Source organism: Amaranthus tricolor, chromosome 13 (genome assembly GCF_026212465.1).
Source record: "Amaranthus tricolor cultivar Red isolate AtriRed21 chromosome 13, ASM2621246v1, whole genome shotgun sequence".
Classification (NCBI taxonomy): Eukaryota; Viridiplantae; Streptophyta; class Magnoliopsida; order Caryophyllales; family Amaranthaceae; genus Amaranthus; species Amaranthus tricolor.
Window position 1 is genome coordinate 11,995,925 of NC_080059.1, and position 15,074 is coordinate 12,010,998.

At 28.4% G+C, this 15,074-nt stretch overlaps 1 protein-coding gene across 6 annotated transcripts; it reads left to right on the forward strand.

Moving 5' to 3' along the window:
* The first annotated feature begins 1,988 nt into the window (after positions 1–1,988).
* LOC130798030 (J domain-containing protein required for chloroplast accumulation response 1) lies at positions 1,989–13,424 on the forward strand. Of its 6 annotated transcripts, none has more exons than XM_057660871.1 (9): positions 1,989–2,585; positions 4,741–5,342; positions 7,084–7,346; positions 7,950–8,016; positions 9,148–9,242; positions 9,652–9,705; positions 9,862–9,939; positions 11,206–11,382; positions 13,205–13,424. In XM_057660871.1, the coding sequence occupies exons 1-9, from the start codon at positions 2,173–2,175 to the stop codon at positions 13,241–13,243; spliced, it is 1,788 nt and encodes a 595-aa protein (XP_057516854.1). In that variant the 5' UTR covers positions 1,989–2,172; the 3' UTR covers positions 13,244–13,424. The 6 variants fall into 6 exon arrangements, with proteins under 6 accessions (XP_057516854.1, XP_057516852.1, XP_057516856.1 ...); XM_057660869.1 differs by having other exon boundaries at positions 1,990–2,585; positions 7,081–7,346; XM_057660873.1 differs by having other exon boundaries at positions 1,990–2,585; positions 4,753–5,342.
* Positions 13,425–15,074: the final 1,650 nt, after the last annotated feature.

Here is a 15,074-nt window from a genome sequence, read left to right on the forward strand (position 1 = left end):
GAATCCTCTAATTTTTTACCGCTCGTAATAGAGGTGTAACGAATTCCCTTACCTTATTCCCTTTGCTCTCTTCATACCAAACAAATAATAACAACACCACTTACCATTATCTTACCTCTATTTATACATTTCCTTTCCATTATATTTTAAGTTGTAATACCAAACACACCCTAATAGTGCTTCTTTGAAAATTCGTTGGGTAAGTATTCTAAGTAACGAAAACAAAGCAAGCCGTCTTTTTCTTCCTTTTATACTCCTAGCTTAAAGAAATCAGATTTCACTAACCCTTTGAATCTCCTGTCACCCACCTTCTTGGTCTATTCTGTCACCACCACGATCACCGTCATGCACCACCATCCCTAACATTTTTTCCTCTCTCCTCTCACTAAAAACCTCTCTTTACCTCAAAATTATTATCAAATTCTTTATTCTTCTTCACATTTCGGTCTCTATCGTCTTCAATTTTCTTTGCCATTGAGTTAAGAATTTGATTCACCTTATAAAAGGCTTTGAATTAGTTGATTGTTTTGATATAATTAAAAATATAGAAGAAGAGAAAATGACTTTGGAAATCTTGACCATAAGAGTCATAAGAGATCATTAGAAGAGCATTAAATCAAGAGCAACGTGAAAAAAAAGAGAAAAAGGAAAAACAAAAAAGGTGTTCAACTCAGTTGGACAACATTATTTAATACAAAAATGTTATTTTCCTATTTTTCTCCCATGCACTTCGGTATTTTCCTATCTTGGGTGGAGCAATTCATCGGTGCGGTCATTAATTGTGCAATTCGTGAGAAGCTTTAACGAATTAACGATGATTAAGAGGATGTGTTTATCAGAGATCAAAGCAAAACAAATCGAAACCCAGATTTCGATTTTATAAAATAGGTTTCAAAGCAAAGCAAACACCCAAAGTAAAACCCATACAGATTTCATAAAATGAGAGTGAGAGAGAAAGAGAGATGGACATTCAGAATATGCATAGATGAGGATGAGGGTGAGGGTGAGGGTGAGGGTGAGGGTGAGGGTGGGTAAATGTGGGTATAAAGGGGGGTTGATTTCATAAAATGGATGATGGTTGATCTCATAAAATGGGTTAATTTTCAGAAGATGATGAGGGTTTTAAAGGGGGGATTTTAGGGTTAGCAAGGGATGATGTACATTAAGTATTAAAAGAAAATGGACGGTGCAGATTGCAGGCAGAATATAGATGGAGAGATGGATTTATTATGGAGGGAGTTATTAATTTTGATTGGGAAAGTAAAGTTAGTTGGGAAAAAAATTAAATATGAAGGGAGTTATTAATTTTAGTTCAGAATAGGTAAAGATTAAATAATGATAAATATAAAAGTTAATAAGGTATATAGTAGAATAAAAATAGGAGTAAAGTAAATATGTACATGGTTGTAATTTGTTAAAAATAGAAATATAACAAATAATATGAAATTGCTAAAAATGAAAAATTTTGCAAGTAATATGGAACGAAGGAAGTATATCTTACTAATTTGACACTGTACTCTGATTTATTTTTAAGATATTGCTTCGCAAGTGTCAATTGACCCGAGTCTCAAGTGTCAAGTCTCAAGCCCTGACTCTTGAGTAAGGACTCAAATCCAAACCCATAAATTTTAAATTATTTGAAGCGCCAAATATACAATGACGCAATTATTACAATTAAATTACTTCTATAAATATTATTAAAAAAGTCTAGAGATGTTAAAAAAGACTCACCATTTTGACATTTAACAGACTTGGTAATCGAATCCAACTTAGACCTAACTTAAAAATGATATTAAAATAATAAAAAAATCATAAGAACCAATTATAAACCGACCCGAAACACCGTGCGGAACTCAAACGGATTATCCAATTCAACAACTCTAAAAAAAATTGTGGCCACTAACTACTTGCTGCCGTTGCTGGTTGTCGTTTACCACTGACTGTTATCCTATTCCTAACCACAACTATACAATCAAATGACAAATATTCAATCAATCTTTTTCATTTCAATTCTGGCTCTTCTAATTTCCATTTTTATCCAATTTTTCTTACCCACAATAATAATTCCAATTAAAACTCATATTTTCAACATTCCCAATTAATTTTCAGGTCCCAACAGAAATTTAATGAACTACACTACACTACACTTTCGCATGGAATTAAAGTGATTTAATGGCCAAAATTTCACAAAGGGAGAAACTATTATTAGGATACGGATCCAATTCTGAATTTGATTTCAGTGATGTATTTGGTGGCCCACCAAGATGTTCTTCTCAAGAATCATACCAAAATGAAATTGATTCCATGGATTCGATTAATCATGTTGATCATTCCGGGTTTCGGAAGTCATGGATTGGGTTAGGGGAGAAACCCGTTTTTGGGGACCAAATTGGGGTCCAAAATAATCACCCTAGTCAGGATTTTTTTGATGATATATTTGGAGGTGATCAAGCATTATTGAGTTGTTCGTTGTCTCCCAGTATTCATATGCCGGGTAGAAACCCGTTTTCTTCGCCTCCGGGTTCTCGGCCCATCAGTCCTTCACCTCCTGCGGGTCACCAATCTGCTAGCCCTTCTAAATTCAGGTGATTAATTATTATTTTCTATTTCGTTGAAATTGCAACATGAGCACATGCTAATATCAACTAAGATAAATTCTTGTGACAGACTGTCTTCTTGAGAGATCATCTTTAATTGGACCGATCTAATATATATTTTTGAAAATATTATAAGTAAGCATTAAAAATAATAAAAGTAGACATTTAAGATATTATAATTAGGCATTAAGAATATGATAAGTAGGCAATAGAAATAATATAAGTAGACATTTAGTTTTAATAGATTGAACCTGAGAGACATCTCACTTAAAAAAATGTTCACTCAAGACACTAGTTGTATATAAGTTTTTTAAATCATGGGTTGAAAATAAAATAGAAATAAAACGAATAATTAAATTAAAAAGAGTGGTGGACTGAAAATATTTTAAAATTGTAGCAAAGTATAAGAAAAGAACTAAAATAAATTGTGTAATTGAATTAGAGAGAGTACATTTTGAAACTGAAATAAAATATAAGAAACGAATTAAAATAAAATGTGTATAAATTTTAAAAGAACAAATGAAGTATTTAACTAGAAGCGATCCAATTAGAAAATAAAATGCTCAAAATTTTAGTAAATTTTGCTAAATGCGCCTCCTTAAATTGCAATGCCCATACTTTAAAAGTGCAAGGACACTTACATTTTGAGCCTTAGCGTAAATAAATTTGATATTCATTAAATTTTGTAATTAACTATAATTTAATTTAATTTAAAAATAAATTTAAAATTATGTAAAAATTAATAATCAATCTGAACTGTTAAGGTGCGACTCAATTATTTGCCTTTGTCACTATTTTCGAAAATTGTGAACTGACATAATGGTTGAAAACCTAGCCTTGAGTATGTATTCAATTCTCCCACCTAAAAAAAATTAATTTGTTCTTGGCACTTAGGTATTCTCCGGCCTTATAAAAAACTCTGTTTATATAATTAATTTATATCATAATAATTTAAAAATTACAGTCTTAAAGTTTAATATTTTTACGAATTGTAACCTCAATGTTCATTTTTTGTGAATTACAGCCACCAAAGTATGAAAATTTGTAGGTTTAGGTCCAGCGCAGAATTTCGACTATTTTGATGGTTGGAGTTATGTATTTTAGATCTGAACTTGTAAACTTTGATACTTTGATGGCTGTAATTAGCAAAAAAAACAAACATTAAAGTTGTAATTCACAAAAATATTAAACTTTAAGATTGTAATTTGCAAATTATTCTTTATTTTATAAATTGGGCAAACTTTGACAAGATTTAGTTTTGATGTTGAAATATAATAATTACTAGATAGATTCTCGTATCAAGCAAGGTTTATAATTTATTTAAATATTAAATTACTAATTTTATATGTGTAATTAAGTTACTTAATAACTTCTAAGGATATTGAATTATAAATTGATTCGTTTTAAAAATTGTAAAAGTATTAGTATCAGATTGAGATACATATTATGAATAGTACTATACAAAACATAATTACTATAAAATTATGCACTAAACAATATAGATTATAAGTAATTACATAAAATAATAGAAAATTTAAACACATAAAAAAAAATATAAAAAATAATTTATGTTTAATGTCTTTGTAAAACCTTAAAATAATTTTTCAGCCTAAAGAAGACATTTTTTCTATAATAATTAACATATAACTTATTTTATTTATTTATTTATTATAAACTTGTCAAACATAGGTGATAAAATCATCATTTGAAATTTATTTCACCGATATCTTATCCTAATTATTTACTTAAATAATTATGTGTAATCTATTGATTTGTACAGTTTTTTATTATAGCCATGCAAGTAATAGTATGATTATCTATGAAAAAATATTTCAAAATTATTTTCTTTTCTTAATTTATTACAAAATTACTTTAATTAAAATAAAATTTCTACATAAATTATTAATATCTTATTTGATAATCATACATTGTAATTAAAAGATACTACATAACTTATTGATTGTATATGATAAAAAATTGTTAAATAAAATGTATTTTAAAATCTTTTGCAACTAATCAGTTCAACAAATCTAATCAAAAGATATTACATGATATACCAAAAAAATATTTGCCTAATAAAAACACGAAAATAGCGAAATATTTTTTATTGTAATTTCGACATGTGTTCTAATCGTTTCATTAGTATATTGTATAGATATGGCAGCCTACCAGGAAAAATATCAAGCATAGAGAAAACTACTTCCAAATTCTCAACGCGTTTTCTTTCAAAATTAAGCCAAGCATTCCAAACCCATTCAGCATCCTCAGTTGAAGCTACTTCATCTTATGGTCCAAGTTCTTTGTCACGAGAAATCTCCCTGGAGTCAACAACAATCGATAGCAAATTCAATGGAACAGACCACAAACCAGATTCTACGACAATGGAATCAAATGAAAACGTACAGTTTCACTTTTCAATATATAAATGGCCAAACAAAGGAATTCCAGTTACAATTACATCATCATCATCATCAAATAAAAGAAGCCCTTCAGGATCAAAACACGAGAATGAAAGATATGTGGAAAGCAGTAAAATTGATGTGATTGTTAATGATGCTTCTTTTTCCGGTAGTAAAAGACGAATGCGATCTACTATACAAGTAAGGGAGTGCAAATCTGAGGATAAAGCTGTTGCTGATGGGTTAGAGAGTAGAAAAGAAGAGCTTAATCATCCATTGACTTCTTCAAAGATAACAAAATCTAGTATGATGTCTTTAAGCTCCTTGTTTAGGGAACACAAACAAGGTATTTGGATTTTGTTTCATTATGCTTGTTCTTTCTATACTAATATATATAGTAATATACTCCCTCTGTTTCTTCATGAAGATCACCGAAATTATGAAAAATAAAATCTTTTAGATAGTAAATATACTCCCTCCTATTCATTGATTTAGGGACATTTTTTTATTGGGTCAATTCATTAATTATGTCTCATTTTTATTTTTGTCATTCTTTTTCTCTTTTACCCTTACTACAACAATACAACAACAAATACAATCAATGTCCTTTATGGAAAATGAGAGATTTCCACCCACTTTTAAGTAATCCCCCACCTTTCTTTGATTTTGGTGCAAAATCTAAATGTTCCTTTACCTATAAATAGGAAGGAGTATTATTTTATTAAATAATTAATTTAATGTAGGAAAAATATGGATCATTAATATAAAAATAATAGAAGTATTAAAAGAAAATTAGTAAAAAAAATATTGAGACCATAACTAATAATAACAATGTATTTATAAAGTTAGTGTAAATCATAAGGACTATAAAAATCTTTAAATGAAATTAGTAAAAGATATGTGAGGACTGAGGACTGAAGACCATAAACATTATTAAAATATTAAAATAAGGATAAATAAGACTATTTTTATTCACAAATATAATATAAATAAAAAGATTATTTATGAGAACTAAAATACCCAAAATAATAAATAATATCTTCTTCAAGTAACTTAGGGAGTACTAGCCTTTTCATGATATTATTAGTATTGACTTAGTTTGTTTTTAGGTGCATCACTGCCAACTTAGGTCATGTTTAGTTCAACTGATTTTTATTGATCGAAATCGATTTTTACTGATTTAAACTGATAGTATTATTACTGATTTAACTAACTTTACTTATAAATTATAACTTAATTGTACTAATTAAAAATGATTTTTACTTATTATAACTGATTTTTACTAATTGTAACTGATTTTTACTTCTTATAACTGATTTTTACTTATTATAATTGATTTTTACTAATTGTAACTAATTTTTACTTATTATAATTGATTTTTGGTAATTATAACTGATTTTTGCTAATTAAAACTAATTTGATTTATTACTTAATTTTTGAGTTGAACTAAATAGGGCTTATTTATATATTAAAGGGTGAGTTTGAACAATGAATTTTTTGGTTGGTTTTTAGCTTTTTGGACTATTAAATAGTTAAAAAAATATTTGATAAATAACAATTAGCTAAAAAAATCGACTTTTAAGCCAATACCAAAATGTGACTATGGATAGGTAGCTTTTTCATTGATTTTTGGCTTTAAACTAACGTTTTCTCTAACAAACTAACAACTTGTAACTAAATTTTACCAAAGATTTCTATAACAACTGACTTAAATAGCTGATATAAGCAAACTAACCAATACTCTCATCTGATCAAACCAATCAACAATCACATGTCAAATAGACTCAAATTTAACTTTTATTCACTATACAGATAGATTAGGTAATTTTTATGATTCTTCTAATGTAACTTTTCAAAAAATGAATTTTCATAAATGATCAATGTTATCAAAGATGAATAAGAAACGCTCTTTGTTTAGCATTATAAAGTAAGACTACAAATATTCTACTTTTAAATTCTGACTCTTGGAGAAAGTTTAGATGATTAGATGTGAGTTAGTTGATGACATTTGAATCATATAATGTTGATTGCTACCACTATTTGAGTCCCTTTGACATATAATTCCTATCTGTGTTTAATTGTAGAAGACAAAACATTATGTGCTGAAAAGGAAGAGAAGAAAAGCATGGAGAATGAAACAAAAATTAGGGGTTTGTCAAGTTACAAAAAAGTGCGTGACAATGTACGTGAAATTGAGGTTGATAAAAGCCATGGTACATCAAAAGTGAAGGATTTTGTCAAAAATTTGAATGAAGAAACATGTTCAAAAGTTAAAGATGATGTTGATGATGAAATGATGCAAACTTCTACTGTTAGCTTGGCCGAAGCTTTAGGCGACTCCATACAAATGGTTTATCTCATTTTATACTTCTATGATTTTTATTAGGCCATAAAAATTCATCACATAATTATTTGTGGCCCGTGAGCCTACTCAGCTCGAGCTTACAAACTAACGGGCCACAGGTGATAAGTGTTGACTTGCATATATATATGTTAACTTGTATATACTTCATGAAGTTCATTTTTTCCTAAAACTATATGGTAATAGGAGGATTACCAACAAACCATTATATGCAAGTCCATTTCCTAATCCTCGCATGTTAAGAATTTTCAACACTTTCCTCACATGTGAACCATATCATATCTGAGAACCATATTTGGATTTGATCTCATGTTAGATTGTTACAATTCATCACATAATCACATGTGGGTTCACTCGTGTGGACACACTCACGAGGTACCAGCGGGCTCAGGCCCACAAACTCATGGATAATGAGCGTTTGACTTACATATACACACTTGATCAATTTCATTTTTTTCTCAAAACCATATAGTTATAGAACCATTACCCACCAAATATTATATGCAAGTATAACTACTATTTTAAAGTATTTCCTAACAATTTCCACCATTGTGTATAATCTTGATAAGAGGTTTTCGTCCATATTTTCAGGTTGATGCCGAGTCTTTTCTATCAAGGGAACACCTAGACTTCATCATTAATGATGCTACACTTTCTGGTATTCCTTCTTCGATTTTTAATAAAAGTTGGCGTAAATAAGGTTAACGTGATATACTCTTAGGTTTTATAAATCATGTTAAATGTTAATGAATGACTACGAAATAGTACTCCTATGCCCTCATATTTTCACTACAAAACAAAATAAAATTGCGATAAACAAAATAAAAATATAATAATCATTATTATTATACCTAGTATATCCCGCTTATAGAAAATTATGGTCAGAGTTTGGGGAGAGAAGAAAGACGATAGCTCATATCCATAGAAGAGAGTGCGGTCAAAGAGACACTCGGCTCGTGAAAATTCTTCAAAAAGAGAGTTTTTATAAATAATAATAAATTATATAAAATATAAAACGCAAATTTTCTAAGTGAATATGTTGCATTGTTAGTTGCATGTGCTTTGAATTTTAGTTGGTTGTTAGTAGGAAATTAAGACAATCATAAATAATATTGATGAAATTAATGTGTGAATGAGATGAAGACATAATTATTAGGATGAGATTATGAAATGGAATGTGGATTCGTTATTCTATATAAACTTATATCAAAATCGATGTAATATAAATTGTACATTTGGTTATTCCGGCGGGTTTTGATTACAATATTTCAAATAATTAGTTTATATTTAGACCATTTTATTTATAAAATACCGTTAACATTTTAAAATTAAAAAAATATAGCAAATCATATAAAAAAAATGTAGGAAAGAGGTTGTAGGAATTTCACAATATGAGAGTGAGAGAGAGTGAGAGAGATGGACCATGGAGGGGTAATATTCAGAACATGGATGAGGGTGAGGGTGGGAAGATGAGATTTCATAAGATGGTTGCCTCTTGCCTGATTGTAAATGGAAGGCAGAATAGGTGAATGGAGATTTCATAAGTTATTAATTTGGTTGGAAATAGATTAAGATTAAATAATGGTAGATATAAAATTTAATAAGGTATAAAGTAGAAATAAAATAGGGATAAAGTAGATATTTATATAGTTATTTTATTGCAAAAAATGAAAATATAGCAAGTAATATAAAATTACCAAAAACAAAAATAAAAAATATAGTAAATAACATGAGACCGCGGTATTTCTCAAGAAAAGTTGTCTGAAAACCTCTTATTTACTTTTGGCAGAACCAAATCCAGAGGTTGATCTTGATAGTGTTACAGAATTAGAGCCGGAAATCAATGTAACTTTAGTTGATGATGACACCCAACAGCCGCAACAGGTACTTGATCTGTTACGTTATAATTGTAGCTAATAGTAAATTTAAAATAAAGTTATTACTTGACAAAAATATGAGAAATAATTATTAAAATAATATTTAAAATAAGTCAGTGAAGACTATAAGCAATATAAAGCTGTTAAACTGAAATTAGTAAAGATATATGAGGACCATAAGCGTTAATAAAATATTAAAACTAAGATAAATAAAATTAAAAATATACAAAATTTGTGATATAAAGTAGAAATATTTTTTAAAAAAATAACAAATAAAATAATCCAAAATAATAAATAAGAACATCATTTTTCTAAAGAAAGAGTATTTGTTTTCCAAAAATTCTATCCATAAAATATGTTAAATGAGCGTGACCTTGAATAATTATATATTTTGATGAAACATTGTTAATTGATAGGGTGAGGGAAGGGTAGAAGAGGCGGACAATCAATCAACAAGTGAAGAAACTAAGGTATTATCTCATTCTCATCTTCCATATACAAGTGGAGTATTACATTTATTTACCCGCTAATTTTTTATATATTTGAATTTTATATGGTGTAAATTTAAAAGGACAAAGAAAATAATAATATATATATATATTGAAATACTTGATAAATGTTTTCAGTGTTATGAACGTAAAGTAAAGCAGTGGTCTAAAGGAAAGGAGGGAAATATACGTGCCTTGCTTTCAACTATGCAATATGTAAGTCTAAATAGTAATTATTGTCACCACATTTTTAGGAAAATATAATAAATGATGTATTAATTCATATAAAAATTAGCTAGTTGTCGTAAATAATTTAATATGAAGTTACATACAAGAAAAATAAGAAGCTTTTATCTTTTCCCACGTAAAAAGAAAACTATTTATTTTCAAAATCATCACAAATTAGCTCCAATTACAACTTCAAAGTACAAAGTAAGTTCATGTTTCAAAAAACGTTATATATCAAAGTTTTAATTGATGTCATAGTGGAATTTGTTCTTACTTGTTGGGACACATAGGGCCTTAATTTGATTAGTTGGACAATCGATAAAAGTTTATTTTATATGTAGTTTTATCTGAAATAAAACTAGAATTTCAAAATATTTTTCCTTTTAATAACGCATGCTACCATATGCTCTTAAACTAGGTCCACCCAAAAATGTTTTCACCTTAATAGGAATATATGTTAGTGTAAATTCACATTATGTGCATGGTAATAAATTTTCATCTTCAAATATACATTTCTATCACAAGTTTTCATTTACAAGTAAGGGACAAACATTAGCTGATTTGGTAAAGTAAAATATTTAAGACGCACCATTGTCGATTACCATATCTAAAACGGTCTACAACACATGACCCTATTATTAGAGGTGTCCTAAAATACATTTTTATACTTATTGTTGGAGTTTGGTGACTTGAGAGCACCAGGGTGAGTGCTTGATGATGCATTGGAAACATAAAAGGTGTGTATGATGATAAGTAAGATCACAAGCATCTAGGAGATGCCTAGTCAAAGTGCTCGAACTAGGCAACTATGGGTAGAGTTGTGCCTTGAACGAAGTACTGAAGATCAGAACACACTAAATCCTTTTTTTTAAGCGCTTGTCCGAACATAAATTATGCTCAAATGAGCACTTCTTTGCAGTCAGCCTCTATTCCAGTCAAATTCTGTTTTTGCGATTGCGTACCCCCTCATTTGCTGTGGGCCTCTTGTTCCAATCATTGACGTATGTCACCTAGTATGAATATTTGTGAACGCATTCAAATCTATATTGATTCTAACCCTAAACAAATAACCTACCTTCTAGATTTTCTTTTTCTAGTGTAATACTTCATTGTAAGAGTTCTTGAAGAACTCCATTAATTTTCTCCACTTAAATCGTAAGAACTTGTAAGATAAAATTAACACAATTTACAAGACGGCCCAGATAAGAGGTTGTTATACATATATATATATATTATAATTCGATGTGCTTTCAGATACTTTGGGCAGATAGCGGATGGAAGCCGATACCACTTGCGGAAATAATAGAAGCAAATGCAGTGAAAAAAGCATACCAAAGAGCATTATTATGTTTGCACCCTGATAAACTCCAACAAAAAGGTGCTACTCCATATCAAAAGGTCATTGCTCAAAAGCTTTTTGATATTCTGCAGGTATATCTAATTTCTCAAACACCTTCATTATTCATCACATGCATTTTTTTCATATTTTTGAGATTTTACTTCATCATATTCATACTCCCTATATTCATACTACTTACTTCCTCCCTTCTGAAATACTTGTTATATTATATTTATTAATCTATTCATCTTTCAAGCTTATTTTATATATTGCGGCTAATGTGTAAGAATAAAATATAATCAAACAACATCTTGTTTGGATCGTCTAACTACATACTTTCATAATATTGACTTTTTATAACTTTTAGTTGTGCTTAGTTTAGTATATAAATGATCAAAATAAGACATTAAATCGCGTAAAAAGGTCAAATGTAGCAAGTATAATGGAAGGAAAGAAGTATGTAAATTAAAGTTGAATTTTCTTCATTTGTATAGTTTTGATGGAATGTTTTGCCTAAGTAGAGCTAAAAAAGAAAAATATTCCAATTTTGTTGCTCACTTAAAATTTTTTCTCAAAGTAGTGTTTATGTATAAGAGATATGTCACTAACCTATTTTAATTTTGATTTGGATCCTTCAAACATTAATGATAACCAAAATAATAGTAGGTTTATGTAGAAATAAAAAAGAAAAACAATAATATTCTAATGCTCACTAAAATTTATTTTTCAAAATAAATTTTAATATTGGAAAGAAGTTTAACTCATTTATCTTTATTTGATTTAGAGGCTTTAAACCTAAAAATAAAACCGGCAAAATAATTAGCATACACATAGTATCACATGTGGCTAGATAGAATTAATTATGATACAATAATATATATGTAATACAACAAAGAATTAAACGTCACCTTTTTTTCTTTAGATATAATAAAAAAATATCATGAAATTAAATAGGTTAGGGGAATTTGGAAAAAAAATTATTTAGGATTACATGGGTTATTTAGGACGACTAAAAAGAGTTATTGTCCCAATATAAACAAGGAAAATTTGTAAAAAAATATTCAATTATTATTTATCTGCATTAAATATAATTCATAATAGGGATTAACTCAAAATAATCTATATTATTGAAGTGATATTCTTAAAATATTCCAAACTATTTTTCTACTATAATAATCGAGAGCATTTTGAGAAGATGCATAAAAACTTTAGGTCATTAATCATTATGAGAACTGAGAAGGGTACACCAATTGTAAGAAAAATTTTGAGTTAACCCATACTAAGGATTATTTTGAGTAGATGAGTCAGGATAAAAACTATACTTTTAGTAATTTTTTCCAACAATAAATCAACGTCCAACAATAAAATTATATCTATAATTTTTCTACTTTAGTTTACTCTGCTCTAAGTCTCAAATGTATCAAGTATTTGTGGCTAGATATAGGTGTATCAAGTGAAGCGATCTTTGCTTTTTTTTCTCGTCAATTAAAGATATTTTCGAACATTTTTTAATTCCTCAAAAAATATATTTCTTCTATTAATTTAGTTTACATTGAGGTTTGGAGGCTCCAGGCTAAAAATAAAGTAGCTCAATACCATGCCTCATTTACATGAACACTACTTTGACAAATATTTTTTAATAAGCATTAAAGTTGGAATTTTTTTCTTTCTTAACTCTATATAAACAAATCATTCGTTTTGATTAGTGATACCTAACCCTAACCTTCCTCGCCTAGCCTACCCTAGGGTGTAATTAAATTTTTTAAAAATTTTCAATGTTTTTAATAATTTGTAAAATTTTAAATAATTAATCCAAACATTTTTGGTGTGTTAATTGTGGGTTCTGTTTATTTTAAACAAAAATATTATATAGTGATAGATGGTACTTCTATTTAAGGAATTTTAATTATGCAGGAGGCTTGGGAGCAGTTTAATGCCATTGGACTTCTATAAGAGGTGAAAATGAGCGTATATATTTATTATATTTTGGTTCATGAAAAGTGAAAGTTCTCATATAATAATTTTGTTGATCATGAATGTATTGCGTAAATACTTTTTGAAATTCTTGCAATGTGTAGATGGTATAATTTTTTTTCTAAAAATAAATATTTATGAATTACAGACTTAAAGTTTAGCAGTTTTGCAAATTACAATTTTAATGTTTATTTTTTGCGAATTATACAGTCATCAAAGTATTAAAATTTACAGGTTTAGGCCAAAAACAGAAAACTCCGACCACTTAACTTAATCCTGTATTTTGGCCTGAATTTGTAAACTTTAAAACTTTGTTCGCTCTTACTAACAGTGAATAAAAGGGAGATAAAGTCATAGCTTGTTTGTTGTTAATAGTAGAGAACAAATAAATCTGACTTTCTTTTTGACCAGTTTTTTTGGTTTGGTGTTAGTAACAACGAACACACTGAAATTCAACTTTGATATAAAGACACTTATTTCGGGAATTAAAATTCTTCGAAACTTATTTTGGGAATTTTTTTTATAATTAGCTTATTTTTTCAATTTTTCGCTAAGAATGACTTATCATTTTGAGCCCATGAGGACTCAAATATGGCTTGACATTTGAGAAAATTTTCCAAAATAAGATTTATTTCTAAAAAATTTTCCAAAATAAGCATCTTCTATTCCAATTCTGTGGTATACTAATGTGAAAATTTGAAACAAATAAGTAATTTTAACAAAAAATATATAAAAAAAACTTCGGGTAAACTTAATTTCAAAAATAAGTGTCTTTATGTCTGAGCCTAAGGTAGGTTTGTTGCAGTTACTAACAGCGAACAAAAAAATCGGTCAAAAACTGCGAACAAAAGGAAAATAATGTCATAACGTTAGATGGGACAAAAAATAAAAATTATATTTATTCACGATTATTAACTCTATTCTAAGTATATTTTATAATTCATATTCAATTTAGCTTTATAATTCCATACTCAATTCGTTACCAAAGGATAATGAATACCTTTACTTTGTTTTCAATGGAGTATTATTTAGAGGGTGTTTGGTATTAGATATAAAAATGTAATGAAAATGAAATTTATTAAAAGGAGTAATAGTATTTTTAAGTGCTATTATTAATTATTGTTTGGTATAAAAAAGGTAAGAGAATGAAAAAAAACAGAAGGCATAAACGCATCATCAATGTCATTTTCTTAAAACTAGACTTTACAACATCCCACTACCTCATAAACCACCATTGAAGAGCATGAGAGGAGGAGGAAGATGATAATTTGAAGCTTATAAAGACGCATTATTATAGAGGAGAAGAAAAGGAAATTGTTACCCATCGCAATCCATTGAAAACAAAGTAAAGGTATTCATTATCCTTTGGTAACGAATTGAGTTAACCCAATCTCATACTAAACAATTACTAATGTAATGATTAAGTGAATCTCTTACATAGACTTAGATTAACTCATACCAAATGCCCCTTAAAGTTTATAAATGTGTTTGCATAGAAAGACTTAGGAATCAAAAGTTTCTAAGATGCCCTCTATAAAGGTATAGGATTCTCTTAATTATTTTTCTCAATTACCCATTCTAAAATTTTGACATCTATGATAGAATCAAAAATAAAATCTCAAAATTCCCCCTATTTTCCTCTATCAAGCAATTCTAACCATTAGATTTGAGTAATGGACCCTCCATTACATTTTTGGCCCTTTTGGTAGGTAATAATAAACGGTGGAATGGAAATGGAAAATTCGTGTAATTTTAGTTGAAAAATCTCTTGGCTACGTTGATGGCCATGTTTGTCCAAATCCAATCATCT